Source organism: Vulpes lagopus, chromosome 20 (assembly GCF_018345385.1).
Source record: "Vulpes lagopus strain Blue_001 chromosome 20, ASM1834538v1, whole genome shotgun sequence".
NCBI classification, from domain to species: Eukaryota; Metazoa; Chordata; class Mammalia; order Carnivora; family Canidae; genus Vulpes; species Vulpes lagopus.
The window spans coordinates 5,566,256-5,580,560 of record NC_054843.1 but is presented as its reverse complement, the minus strand read 5'-3'; the positions used below and the strand labels follow the sequence as shown (position 1 = coordinate 5,580,560).

Genomic DNA, 14,305 nt, shown 5'->3' with positions numbered 1-14,305 from the left:
ACCCTATCTCCAAATGGGGTCATATTCTGAGAGACTAGGGGTTAGGTCTCCAGGACACCAATTTGAGGGGGACACAAATCAGCCCATAACAGACACTGATCCACACACAGTAGAACCTGTGACTTTGTCTCTGAAAGAAATCACCAATATTTTCACATCACATGATAGGAGTTGTAGACATTTCCAAACAGGGGCACAGCTCTTGCTATCTTCAAAATTAAGATAGTTGTCGGACCTGGAGCCAGAAGTTGGTGTGAGATGCAGTCATAAGGAGGGGCATATATTACTCTGGCACACTTTAAAAATGATTTTTTTTTTCTTTAATTAACTTTTATTGGTGTTTAATTTACCAACATACAGAAAAACACCCAGTGCTCATCCCGTCAAGTGTCCACCTCAGTGCCCGTCACCCATTCCCCTCCAACACCCGCCCTCCTCCCCTTCCACCACCCCTAGTTCGTTTCCCCGAGTTAGGAGTCTTTATGTTCTGTCTCCCTTCCTGATATTTCCCAACATTTCTTTTCCCTTCCTTTATATTCCCTTTCACTATTATTCATATTCCCCAAATGAATGAGAACATACACTGTTTGTCCTTCTCCGATTGACTTATTTCACTCAGCATAATACCCTCCAGTTCCATCCACGTTGAAGCAAATGGTGGGTATTTGTCGTTTCTAATTGCTGAGTAATATTCCATTGTATACATAAACCACATCTTCTTTATCCATCATCTTTCGATGGACACCGAGGCTCCTTCCACAGTTTGGCTATTGTGGCCATTGCTGATAGAAACATCGGGGTGCAGGTGTCCCGACGTTTCATTGCATCTGAATCTTTGGGGTAAATCCCCAACAGTGCAATTGCTGGGTCGTAGGGCAGGTCTATTTTTAACTCTTTGAGGAACCTCCACACAGTTTTCCAGAGTGGCTGCACCAGTTCACATTCCCACCAACAGTGTAAGAGGGTTCCCTTTTCTCCACATCCTCTCCAACATTTGTGGTTTCCTGCCTTGTTAATTTTCCCCATTCTCACTGGTGTGAGGTGGGATCTCATTGTGGTTTTGATTTGTATTTCCCTGATGGCAAGTGATGCAGAGCATTTTCTCATGTGCATGTTGGCCATGTCCATGTCTTCCTCTGTGAGATTTCTCTTCATGTCTTTTGCCCATTTCATGATTGGATTGTTTGTTTCTTTGGTGTTGAGTTTAATAAGTTCTTTATAGATTTTGGAAACTAGCCCTTTATCTGATATGTCATTTGCAAATATCTTCTCCCATTCTGTAGGTTGTCTTTTAGTTTTGTTGACTGTATCCTTTGCTGTGCAAAAGCTTCTTATCTTGATGAAGTCCCAATAGTTCATTTTTGCTTTTGTTTCTTTTGCCTTCGTGGATGTATCTTGCAAGAAGTTACCGTGGCCAAGTTCAAAAAGGGTGTTGCCTGTGTTCTCCTCTAGGATTTTGATGGAATCTTGTCTCACATTTAGATCTCTCATCCATTTTGAGTTTATCTTTGTGTATGGTGAAAGAGAGTGGTCCAGTTTCATTCTTCTGCATGTGGATGTCCAATTTTCCCAGCACCATTTATTGAAGAGACTGTCTTTCTTCCAATGGGTAGTCTTTCCTCCTTTATCGAATATTAGATGACCGTACATTTCAGGGTCCACTTCTGGGTTCTCTATTCTGTTCCATTGATCTATGTGTCTGTTTTTGTGCCAGTACCACACTGTCTTGATGACCACAGCTTTGTAATACAACCTGAAATCTGGCATTGTGATGCCCCCAGCTAAGGTTTTCTTTTTTAAAATTCCCCTGGCTATTCGGGGTCTTTTCTGATTCCACACAAATCTTAAAATAATTTGTTCTAACTCTCTGAAGAAAGTCCATGGTATTAAAAATGATTTTTGATAAATGTATTTCAACATCGTTGATGTCCTTGGTAATCCTATATGTTTGGGAGCAGCCAGCCAAGAGTAAGGCTCTTCAGGCACCTTCTAGACCACTCTTCTTTGAGTTTGGGTCACCCCGTGGACAGCACATGGGGTGTCTATGACTCACTTGTCTGTGACGAGGAACTGGGCCAAATACCTCTAGCAAGATGGAGCTTGAAGAGAAGAGTCGAATTATGAATTGATACTACCAAAAGGCACACTTTGATTAGAACCAAGACAGAAATAATTATTGCCCTGCATATAGTGCTTTCCAGCCACACTGTGGGGCAGACATTATGATCTCAATTGGAGACAAAGACACAGGTCTGCTGCGCAGAAGTACCCTGGTGCCAATTTATACCACTGTGTTGACGGAGCCAAATGTGAACAAGATCTTTTTCCAAATTCCCCCATCTTTCCATCCCAGCAGGCTACCAGAAGTTAACAAAAAGAGTCTTCTAAAATCTGCTCTGTAGCCTCTTGAGCTGGCTTCCAACAGAAAGTGGGGTAGGTACTGATTTGACCATGAATGCAATATTGCAGAATCATCGTAGAAACCTTGCTCTTAGATAGGGGGTGGGGGGACTGTCTTCCTTATCTGGCCAACTGATAATGGTAAAGTAGATGTCAACATTTTAGAGTTTTCAGAAAAAGCTAGTCCCAGACTTTGTTTCCCAGAGTCGTATTAATCCTGTTCTTAATTTTCTATATATTATGTTTCGACACCTTATTTCTGCCTGGGGAGGGACTGCCCCTCCCAGGGTGAGCCCATTCTTAGAAATAAGAAAGGGCCCAGCTAGGACCTGGCGTTTAATATGCAAACGAATCCATCCAGAGCCACACTTCCTCTGGCCCTATTTCCTCAGGAGATGCGATTCCTCTGCCTTAATGGTCCCAGGGCCAGGTACCAGGTACCTAGGGGCCACATGACAGCCAGTTGCCAGAATTACTCAAACTAGCCTGTCCTCATCTGTTCACCTGCCATGTGTCAGGTTTTCCATAAAAATACTCAATAAAAGCCATGACCTGGACCTGTCTGTTGCTCTTGTTTCTGTTTCCTGACCAAAACTTGTGACCCTCCTATGGCCCAGCATGACAAGCCAGGTCTCTTGTTTCTAAGAGAACTATAAGTAACATTGATGTTTTCTTTCTTTTTTTTTTAATTTAATTTATTTATTCATGAGACACACACAGAGAGAGGCAGAGACACAGGCAGAGGGAGAGGTAGACTCCCCGTCGGGAGCCCTATGCAGGACTTGATCCCAGGATCTTGGGATCACGACCCGAGCCGAAGACAGACGCTCAGCCACTGAGCACCCAGGTGCCCCAACATTGATGTTTTTCTTTCAATAACATTGACTTGTTTGGGTTGTTATTCAGTCATCATTATAAATTAAGACCCAGACACAAAATGTTTTTGTGATGTGATGCGCTGGCCCATGAAATGCACTGTGAAAAAAATCAGACTTTGTGGTAAATCAATTCAGCCTATTTTACAGAAGATATCACCTTTTCAGAGATTTATTTTTATTGGAAATTATTCAAAACTATTAATGTGGGCGATCCCTGGGTGGCTCAGTGGTTTAGCGCCTGCCTTCGGCCCAGGGCGTGGTCCTGGAGTTCCAGGATCGAGTCCCACCTCGGGCTCCTGGCATGGAGCCTGCTTCTCCCTCTGCCTGTGTCTCTGCGTCTCTCTCTCTCTCTCTCCCTCTCTTTCTGTGTCTCATGAATAAATAAATAAAATCTCTAAAAAAGAAACTATTAATGTGAATAACATACAGCAAAGTACACAAATCTTGGTAGTACGGCTCAATGAATTTTTACATATGTAACCACCATCCAGATCAAAAATAAAATATGGCCAACTCTCCAGAAGGGTAGTTGTGCCCTTTCCTGGTTAATAATCCCTCCACCAAACCTGATTTCTATTCTGACTTCTATTATCATCTATACATTTTGCCAGGTTTTGAACTTCTTATCAATGGAATCATGAAGAACATACTCTTTCATGTCTGGCTGCTTTCATTCAACATAACATCTGTCAGATTAATACATAGTGGGTATATCAAAAGTTTGTATTTTTTAACGGCTATGTAACATTTCATTGACCCACTCTACTATTGATGGAAATTTCTTGTATACATTCATGTCATTTATTAATGTATTGCCTCTTGGCTCCGAAGTCGCTCTTTTTTTTTTTTTGACTAATCTTGAAAATGGCTCTGGGCCCATAGTGACTTCTCTCCTGTCAGTGGACCAGACTGTGTCCTTGTCACAGAGGTCTGCGTTTCTGGCCTGGATTTTGGGACTTTCCTTGAGTTTTCATCTTAAGCACCAGAGGCAGTGCTGCTCCTTATATCTGCTGTTCCTCTGTTAGAGATCTCTTTGTTTATTGATAATTGGTCATCACTCAGATCCCTTGTTAGAGGAATGATTATTTTTTTAAATTTTATTTAAATTCAACTAAATAACATACAATGTATTAATGGTTTCAGAGGTAGAGTTCAGTGATTCATTAGTCTTATATAACACCCAGTGCTCATCCCATCCGGTGCCCTCCTTCATGCCCATCACTCAGTTACTCCAATCCCTACTCCCTCCCCTCCAGCAACCCTCAGTTTGTTTCCTATGATAAAGAGTCTCTTATGATTTGTCTCCCTCTTTGGTTTCATTTGTCTCATTTTTCCCTCTCTTTCCCTATGATTCTGTTTTGTTTCTTAAATTCCACATGTGAGTGAGATCATATGATAATTATCTTTCTCTGGTTGACTTATTTCACTTAGCCTAATATCCTCTAGTTCCATCCACATCATTGCAAATGGCAAAATTTCATTTTTTTGATGGCTGAGTAGTAGTCCATTGTATATATAGACCACATCTTTATCCATTTATGTGTTGGTGAGCTCTTACCACAATTTGGCTATTGTGGGCATTTCTGCTATAAACATTGGGGTGCAGGTGCCCCTTTGGATCACCAAAGGGGTGATCCATTTGTACCTTTGGGGTAAATACCCAGTAGTGTAATTGCTGGGTGGTAGAGTAGCTCTATTTTCAACTTTTCTGAGGAACCTCCACACTGTTTTCTAGAGTGGCTGTGCCAGCTTGCGTTCCCACCAACAGTGTAAGAAGGTTCCCCTTTCTCTGTAGAGGAACTTTATAGTGTGATCCCTTTGAATTACTGTGTGCTTTCTCTCTCTTGGTTGGACCCAGACAGAGAGCACAGGTTTTGGTTATTAAGGGCAGCAATGTGCTCTGCATGTTCTTGGCCACACATCATTTCTGTTGGGTGTGAGCTCAGGTGTGGTGTGCTGAGTCAGATCATATAGCTTTCCCCACAGTAGATGCTGCCAAATAAATAGGGCTTTCCAACATCTCACTTCCTTTTAGTCATCTTCATGGGTGGCAGTGGTTCTTCATTGTGGTTTTATTTGCATTTCCCTCATGATTAGTGATGTCTTTTCTTGGGTTTTGGCCATTTAAATATCTTCTTTTGTGAAATATATGTTCACAATTCATTTTATTTTTAATTTAAATTCAATTACTTTGAACATATAGTGAATTATTAGTTTCAGGGATAGAGTTTAGTGATTCATCAGTTGTATATAACACCCAGTGTTCATCTCATCACGTGCCCTCCTTCATGCCCATCACTCAGTTACCCCATTCCCCACCCACCTTCTCTACAGTGACCCTCAGTTTGTTTCCTAGAGTTAAAGAGTCTCTTATGGTTTGTCTCCCTCTCTGATTTTCTCTGATTTTATTTTTCCCTCCCTTCCTCTTTAATCTTCTGCTTTGTTTCTTAAATTCCAAATATGAGTGAAATCATATAATTGTCTTTTTCTGACTGACTTATTTAGCTTAGCATAATAACCTCTAGTTCCATCCACATCATTGAAAATGGTAAGATTTCATTTTTTTATGGCTGAGTAGTAGTCCTGTGTGTGTGTGTGTGTGTGTGTGTGTGTGTGTGTGTGTGTGATACCACATCTTCTTTATCCATTCATCTGTTGATGGGCATCTGGACTCTTTCCATACTTTGGTTACTATGGACATTGGTGCTATAAAGATTGGGTTGCAGGTCTCCCTTTGGATCACTGTGTTTGTATATTTTGGGTAAATACCTAGTAGTGCAATTGCTGGGTCATAAGGTAGCTCTATTTTTAGGTTTGAGGAACTTCTATGCTGTTTTCCAGAGTGGCTGCACCAGCTTGCATTCCCACCAGCAGTGTGAGAGGCTTCCTCTTTCTTTGCATCCTTGCCAACATCTGTCATTTCCTAACGTTAATTTTAGCTGTTCTGACGTTCTGAAGTGGTATCTCATTGTGGTTTTGATTTGTATGTCCCTGATGCCAAGTGATGTTGAGCATTTTTTATGTGTCTATTGGCCATTTGTATGTCTTCTTTGGAGAATTACAACTCAATTTTTAAGATTGTGGGGTTTTTTTTGTTTTGTTTTGTTTTTGTGCTTTCCTCATTGATCTATAGAAGTTCTCAATGTATTCTGACTGATAGTCCTTTTTCAGATATATGTATGGCACATATGTTCTCCCTTTCTGTGGCTTGCTTTTGAAGTCTCCTGATGGTATTTTATGAGGTTACATTCATCATCCTTTTTTCAGATCCAGGATGTTTTCTCCTGTCCCTGCCACCGCCCCACCCCTTTCCCCCCAGCCTCATTAAACTTAACTTTGCAGACTGACTTTGCCTTTCTAGCCCTTGGGGATGTGGACTTCTAATCCCTTTGACTTTAGGCCCTGTAGCCTTAGGTTAGGAGTCCTACCCACCTGGCCTGGGAAGGGACCCTCTGTTTGATGGAGTTAAGACACTGACTTCCAGGCTCCCCACAGACAGCCCCTAGCTTTGTGCTATTCCACTGTAATTCTAAAGTGCCCAGTGTCTAATCTATGCACAGCCTCGAGTATTAGGACGGCATGCTTCTGGCCCTCTGGGCACTCTGGCCCAGAAGGGGCACACAGTGACCCCAGCCTAGAACTGAAGTAACACCTGCACAGGATCCTGGGGAGGGCGGGGAGGCAGAGGAGAGATAAGAAGGGGCCTGCCACCTCTGGCTTGCCTTGATCTATAATTCATGCACAGTACTTATCTACTCCGGTTCCGAGGCTCTGTGTCTGTGTCTATTGCCTGTAGATTGGAAGAGCAAAGCCTGGTATCCAGAATCTGCTAAATAAACTGTTGTTCCATTCCTGATTGGGTGGGTAGGCTACACAGGCTGGCCAGGTGTGTTGTGAAGATGGGGCTTCCATAGCAGAGATAGTTGCCTATTCATGGCTATGTCCATAGAGCTGCTTTATATGCTAAGGGTTCCTGCCTCTTAGCCAAACTTTGAGGGACAGAATCTGGGGGATAAATACTTCCTTTTCTTTCTTTCTTTCTTTCTTTTTTTAAAAAAGATTTTATTTATATATTCATGAGAGACAGAGAAAGAGAGAGAAGGAGAGAGAGAGAGAGAGAGGCAGAGACACAGGCAGAGGGAGAAACAGACCCCATGCAGGGAGCCTGATGTGGGGCTTGATCCTGGGACTCCAGGATCACGCCCTGGGCCAAAGGCAGGCACTAAACTGCTGAGCCACCCAGGGATCCCCAATATTTCCTTTTCTAAAATGTACTGTTCTACACTCCGTTCCTTATTGATGCTAGGTGCCCTTCCCAAAGCCCCTTCAGGGGGGCCTTGTAGTACAACATAGAGCCTCAATCAAAGGTGTAAATGGGGAAATGAGGTATAACTTCTTGGTCACATCACTCAGGTAGGAAGTGTGTTCCAACTGCACATGAAAATAAATGACCCCAGGGAGCTTTGGCCGGTTGGGCCATGCCACTTGCTCTGTCTCATAGATGCTGTTTGGTGTCTAATGAGAGACCAATACAGTCAGTGAGCTGAGCATCCATCCCTGGGGATTGAGATCCATGTGAAGGATCCTGAGAAAAGGTGCCCTACGGGAATGAGATTTTAAGGTTTACTGGTGAGGCGATCTACTGAAGAAGAGCAAACTTATCTGAGAAAGGAAGCAAAATAGAGAAATATCATTATATTTCTCTTGACTTGATTTTTATGTTTCTTTTAAAAATCTGTTGTGGTGGTAAATGCAATTTGATTCCCCTTACCTCTTCCTCAGCCAGAATAAACCACACATCCTAGCCCTGTAAATATTCCCACAAATAAGGAAGAAGGAAATAGAATTCTCAGCAACCTGCAAGGCGTGGCTCAGACGCATTCTTGCCATCCATTTGCCTCCCACAGCGACTTCTCTGAAATAGGTGGGGCTCCAGCTGGACAAGACCTTCTTGGGGTCATGAAGAACAGAGCCAGACTAAGTTGGCCTCCAGAGAGTTAGCTGGTCCTGGAAGTTTCCATCACTGTTCCACAACTTTTGTGGTGAATGTATTTGGAACAATTCTAACTGAATGAAATTTCAAGTTCCTATTTTGCCATCAGCTTTCTTTCCTCCACTTAGTTGTTTTTTTTTTCTCCTGATGGCCCCTCTGAGCTCCTCCCAGGATGACATTTTGAAGACCGGGATGGTAAGTTGAGAACTGGTGGATCTCTTCCCTGTGTTAAATTCTGTAGGCGTTAGCCACAGACTGTTATGTAGGAAGGTCAATGATTGGCACAAGACATTAGACTGAGGCTGACCTATGAATCTGCCGGTTCCCCTTCCAGAGCTCTGGGTGCTGTCCTAGCACATCAAGCCTGACAGACTTCTCGAATATTTGCATGCTGTTATTGTTGTTAACAGGTGCACCATGTGGTGGAATTGTCTTGATTGCACCCATTTTGCAGAAGAGAAAAGTGGGACTAGAGTGGGACCCAAATGCTCCTCAAGGTCACCTGGGTAGGTGGTGACATAGGTCTGCAACATGCTGGCAAAGCCAACGGTGAGGTGCGGCTGGTGAGGCATGGCTGATTTGAATGGTTCTGTTCTTTTTGGTTTTTTTCCTTATAGTGACTCTTGAGAAAGGGAATCATCATTTTGGGTAAATGAAGTGAATCCAGAACTGGACAGTGTCCAGCGGCATTTGCTGACAGCTCTTTGGCAAGTTTCCTCTTGGAATCTACCTTGTGGTTTAGCTTCCAAACTAGAGGTTCATCAGAGCCAGGAGAAAGTGAGTTATTTGCTTTCTTAATTTTATAACATTAACATAGTCCTGGATTTGCTGAGAATGACAGAGATGTGTGGGTGCATAATGGAAGAACCAGGAGATTTAAAGAAGCAACCCCTCAAATAAAATAAGCACCACTAGCAGGGACAGTGTTCCACGGTATGGAATTCCCACCTTATCTGAAGCTTTGTGTTCTAAGGTTTCAGTCACCTGTGGTTAACCGCGGCCCAGAAGCAGATGGTCCCCATTCTGACCTATTGTCAGGTCAGGAGTAGCCTAACGCGACATCTCACGCCTGCGTCACCCACCTCACTTCATCTCATCACATGGGCATTTTATCATCTGACGTCCTCACAACAAGGGTGAGTACAGTACAATAAGGAATTTTGAGAGAGAGAGAGAGAGAGACCACATTCGTGTGGCTTTTATTACAGTTTATTGTTATAATTTAATTGTTCTATTTTATTATTAGTTATTAGTTTTATTATTGGTTATTTATTATTAGTTATTATTAGTTATTCATTAGTTATCCAATAACTAATGAATCTCTTGAATGTCGTGAATCTCTTACTGGGCCCAACTTAAAAACTAAAAGTTCTCATAGGAATGCATGTATGGGAGAAAACAGTATCTATAAGGTATATGCTTGACTTCAGGCATCTGCTGGGGATCTTGTAAGTGATTCCCACAAATAAGGGGGGTGAGTGTACAGATCAGAACATTGGTCTTGCTTCTTCCTGGGTGTGATAAAACGGGGCTTGGTTTGATCAGAGAAGAATGCAGATGAGCACAGGGCTTCCAGTCTTGCAATATCTCTAGCTTATGGAGTCAGGTTTGGGCAGAGCTGGAGGGACCTAGCCCCATATTTCAGAGGAGTAATCTGAGACTCCCAGGGGTGAAGGGCAGGCTGGCCTGGAGCCCTGTGCTCCGATCTCATGCTGTGGAGTGAATGACGCTGTCGGGCACCATGCACACTGTTGAATCACAGCCCTCCACCCCTGTATGCAGTGAGACTGCAGAGTCTCTCGAGCGTGGGCCATGAGACGCAGGTGTGTCCCCGCATCTAGGCCTCCCAGGGCAAAGCTAAACATGCTCTCCCTCTCCTGAGGTCTGACCACCCCACCTTGCTCCTTTCAGATGGCTTACCTGAAGATGCGGTTCATGTACATCTCGCTGGTGGTCCTGGGAGCCCTCTGTTTGTATTTTAGCATGTACGGTCTGATTCCCTTTAAAGGCCAGCCATTTGTTTTCAAGAAAGAAAGAGGCAGCTTCCTCCAGCTTCCAGATATCAACTGCAGGCAGGATCCCCCCTTCCTTGTCCTGCTGGTGACCTCATCCCACGAACAGGTGTTTGTTCGCACGGTCATCCGCAACACATGGGGAAAAGAAAGGAACGTGCTTGGGAGGCCAATCAAAACCTTCTTCCTTCTGGGAGCCACAGCCAGTAAGGACCTGTCCAAAGTGGTGGCGCAGGAAAGCCAGCGGCATCGCGACATCATCCAGAAGGACTTTGTGGACGCTTACTTCAACCTGACCCTGAAGACCATGATGGGCATAGAGTGGATCCACCGCTTCTGTCCTCAGGCGACGTTTGTGATGAAAACGGACTCGGACATGTTTGTCAACGTCTACTACCTGACCGAGCTGCTTCTCAAGAAGAACAGAACCACTCGGTTTTTCACCGGCTTCTTAAAACTGAACGAGTTTCCCATTAGGGACAAGGCCAACAAGTGGTTTGTCAGTAAATACGAATACCCATGGGATAAGTACCCGCCCTTTTGCTCGGGCACCGGCTACGTGTTCTCCAGTGACGTTGCGAGTCAGGTGTACGACGTCTCCGACAGCGTCCCCTTCATCAAGCTCGAAGACGTCTTTGTGGGACTCTGCCTGGCCAAGCTGAAAATCAGGCTGGAGGAACTTCACTCCGAGCAGACCTTTTTCCCAAACGGGTTACCCTTTTCCACGTGTCGTTTTAAGAAGATTGTGGCCTGCCATTTCGTCAAGCCTCGCAACATGCTGAGCTACTGGCAGGCTCTGGAGAATTCTCCGGGAGAGGAGTGTCCAGCTGTCTGAGGAGAGCCCGGTGGCACATGGGGACACGCTGGAGACAACCCACAGTGATAGTTTTGGAAGATCTTCAGCTGAGGATCGTGGGGGGTGCAGGGAGAGAGCGAGGCGGGAGGAGGGAGAGTCAGTGAGGGTGATACCCTGTAGCGCTGCACGTCTGACCAACCACGTAGGCCTGAATGAAACCACGTGGTGCCCAAGCAATAACAGATGCCATCTCTTGACTACCTACACTACTGTGCTAAGCCTTTGATGCACGCCTTCCTTTTCCCGTTTCCAGGATCAGTGTCCCCAGGCAGTGGTGGGTGACGCCACCCCCATCTTACACACCAGGCCTCAGCAGCTTACAGAAATGCAGGGCCTTGTCCCCAGGCCCCGCAGCCAACAAACGATGAGGCAGGGATGAAAATCCAGTGCTGTCAGAACCCAGGCGCAGCCCCTGCCCCTCCATCGCACCTCCCTTGGCGGGGAGTAGAGTCCAGGAGGGTTCAGAGGGAAGCCGGACGGTGGCATCCTTCAATCCCTTTCCAAGAGTCCCTTCCACCTGAGCTCCCAGTCCTTGTACTTTTAGTGGTGTCACTGGGGTGAAGCAACATGCCCCCAGCTCCTTCACTCACTGCATGGATCCAGCAGGGATACTGAGTCCCTGTGAGCAGCTCGGCACTCAGCTCATGGCAGAGCAAGCACAGCCCTGGCCATAGCCCCTAAGAAATGGCCATCTCTAGACAGAAACTCTGTTTTTATAGATTCAGCTTAGAAATGGCTACAAAGCCTGACCTATTGAGCAGACTTCTTGGCCACACTGCTGACCTCCCTGAGGGCATGCCATCTCCTCTGAACCATCTGTTTACTCAAATACCCCTGCTCTGCAATTCAGGCGTCCAGGGTCACACTGGAGGGCAGCTGGGCACAAGGCTCGGCCTGTGAAAGATTCTGGGAGCTTTTCTGGGAACTCAGGTGGGTTTAAGACAAGATGCCTTCAAGGAACCCCTCGGACACTGAGCGCTGAAATGAGCTCTGGCCAAGGGGGGCTGTCTTCCTGTGCATGCTGCCCATGCCTGACCCAAACTCATCTTTGAATTTCTCAGGCAGCCAAGGAACAAGTGAGTTGGTGGAGTGGAGACTCACTTTCTATTTCCTTCTCCCTGGAGGCTTGTAGAAGCCTGTTCTGTAGGCTGTGGAAGCGAGGTCCTGCTTGGCAGGAGCCTTTACCCATTCGGCCGCTGTGGGATTTCATGCAAAGTTGCCCTGCTCCTGGTTGCGGGAATGGTTGGTTCTTACCTTTTACTTTACCTGACTTGACTTTACCAGCGCTCAGAGTGAAGGGCTCGCATGGCTGGGTAACCCACCAGTGTTGGACTAAGCTCCTACCTGAGCCCAGGAGGACGTATTTGCCACACAATGGCCATGGCCACATTAGCTTAAACAACATCCCTCATCATCTGCTGCTTCTCTGCAGATGCGTTACCTTATCCTGGCTGCTCTGAGCATGCTGAGCCATGTTCAGAAAACCCTCCTTCCCAGGGGGCAGAATCAGGGACAGTGCTCACTTTCTGAAACCTAGATTTTGTGGGACCCTTGGTCCTGTGGAAAGGCTGCCCCTGATTTGGAAGACAATGGTGGGTGGCTGTTGAGGATGAGGGAGCTCGTGGGACTGGCAGTGGGGCTGGTTCCACTGGGTGTCCATCCTGTCTGGTGTGTGTGTCCCTGTGTGCACTGGGCTTGGTGGGCTCGGTGTGGTGGACTCAGGATCTGGCCTTCTCTTCAGCCTGTAGCTCAGTCGTAGGGGACCATGAGCATAGGCATGGCTCTGTGACCCCAGTCGGGTACTTGGGCCAACGACGATAGAAATGAGGTGGGACCCAAAAGTCAATGGCACCAGCAGGGCTTTATTGGGGTGACAGCTTGAGCTGAAAGAGACCCAGCACCCACAGAGAGCCATTAGCCTCGCTTCCCTGGGCAGAGGGGGTGTTTGGGAACATTTCCACCACTGTTCCCGCTCCTGGCCCTTATGCTCTAAGGGACATAAAAGTGCCTCGTCCTGATTGGCTGATATTGGCAGGCCACCTAGTAGCTCGTGTTTTTGGAGCTGAGGTTTTTCAGGTTTGTGGAGCCTCTGTGTGTTCCCACCTCAACAGGAAATGGCCACGGCTGTTGTTTTAAGTCTGGCTCGTGTGGGGTCAGACCCTCGTTCTGCTCTGTAAGAAAAGCAGTTCAGGAAGTGCTCCCGGTGGTGCATGATGATGTTCATCTGGGGCTTGTTCCTGTGGTGCCAGATCATCTCTTGTCCCCCCTGAGAGATTTCATCCTCCTGATTTCTCAGGGGGAACATGGATGGAGGTCTCCTCTCCTATAGCTACATCATCAAGGGGTACTTGGGCCAACGACGATAGATAGATGGTACTTGGGCCATCTGCTCATCAAGGGTGTAGACACTGCCTATCATTGGAGGTCATGGCAACGTCTTGTTATCAGATCTAATTCTGATGTGGGAACTCGGTTCCCGGTGGATATGGGTTGAATCCCCATGGGAACATCAGCTGAATGTGGGGCTGTTGTAGTCCAGAGGACACGAATTCGACAAGTAGATTAAAGAAGCATGGCCCAAATAGAAACAGCAGTAAAATGGCCACTCGGGGCACAACGCAAGGCAAGAACCAGGTGACACTGGCAGGTACTCCTTAATGAAGTCCCAGATGGTTTGGGTGTGGGGTTCTTGAAATTATATAGCCAGGAGGCCAGTTGGAGGATGATGTTAGCCCATTGTTCCACCTCTCTAGAAACATGAACATAGAAACAAGATGGATTTGCAATGGTACCTACTTGTCCTTGCTCAGCCAATAAATAGTCTAAGGCTAATTGGTGATCTAAAACCATGGAAACCAGAGTCTAATGATTTTATTTTATTTTGTTTATTTTTTTAAAATATTTTATTTATTTATTTGAGAGAGAGCACAGAGGGAGCGGGAGAAGCAGTGTCTACCCCCTGAGCAGGGAGCCCCATGCAAGGCTCCATCCCAGGACCCGGGATCATGACCTGAGCCGAAGGCAGGCACTTACCGACTGAGCCACCCAGGTGCCCCGAGTCTGATGATTTTAGATCAGCTTAAACTCCTGTCCAGTTTCAGCCATCACTGTGGACACAGTGGCTGTGACATTTTGTGTGATAGCATTGTTGTTATTTCCCTGGCTG

The 14,305-nt window shown here is 45.8% G+C and overlaps 1 protein-coding gene across 2 annotated transcripts in view; it reads left to right on the top strand.

Annotated features, from left to right (window-relative positions):
• B3GALT5 (beta-1,3-galactosyltransferase 5) overlaps positions 1-14,073 on the top strand; it is a 52,008-nt gene extending 37,935 nt beyond the window's left edge. For both annotated transcript variants that reach the window (XM_041734947.1, XM_041734946.1), the window contains exons 4-6: positions 8,889-9,048; positions 9,245-9,407; positions 10,183-14,073. In XM_041734947.1, the coding sequence (XP_041590881.1) occupies positions 9,372-9,407; positions 10,183-11,118 (972 nt within the window). In that variant the 5' untranslated portion in view covers positions 8,889-9,048; positions 9,245-9,371 and the 3' untranslated portion in view covers positions 11,119-14,073. The remainder of the gene's footprint in view (positions 1-8,888; positions 9,049-9,244; positions 9,408-10,182) is intronic.
• The last annotated feature ends 232 nt before the right edge of the window (positions 14,074-14,305 follow it).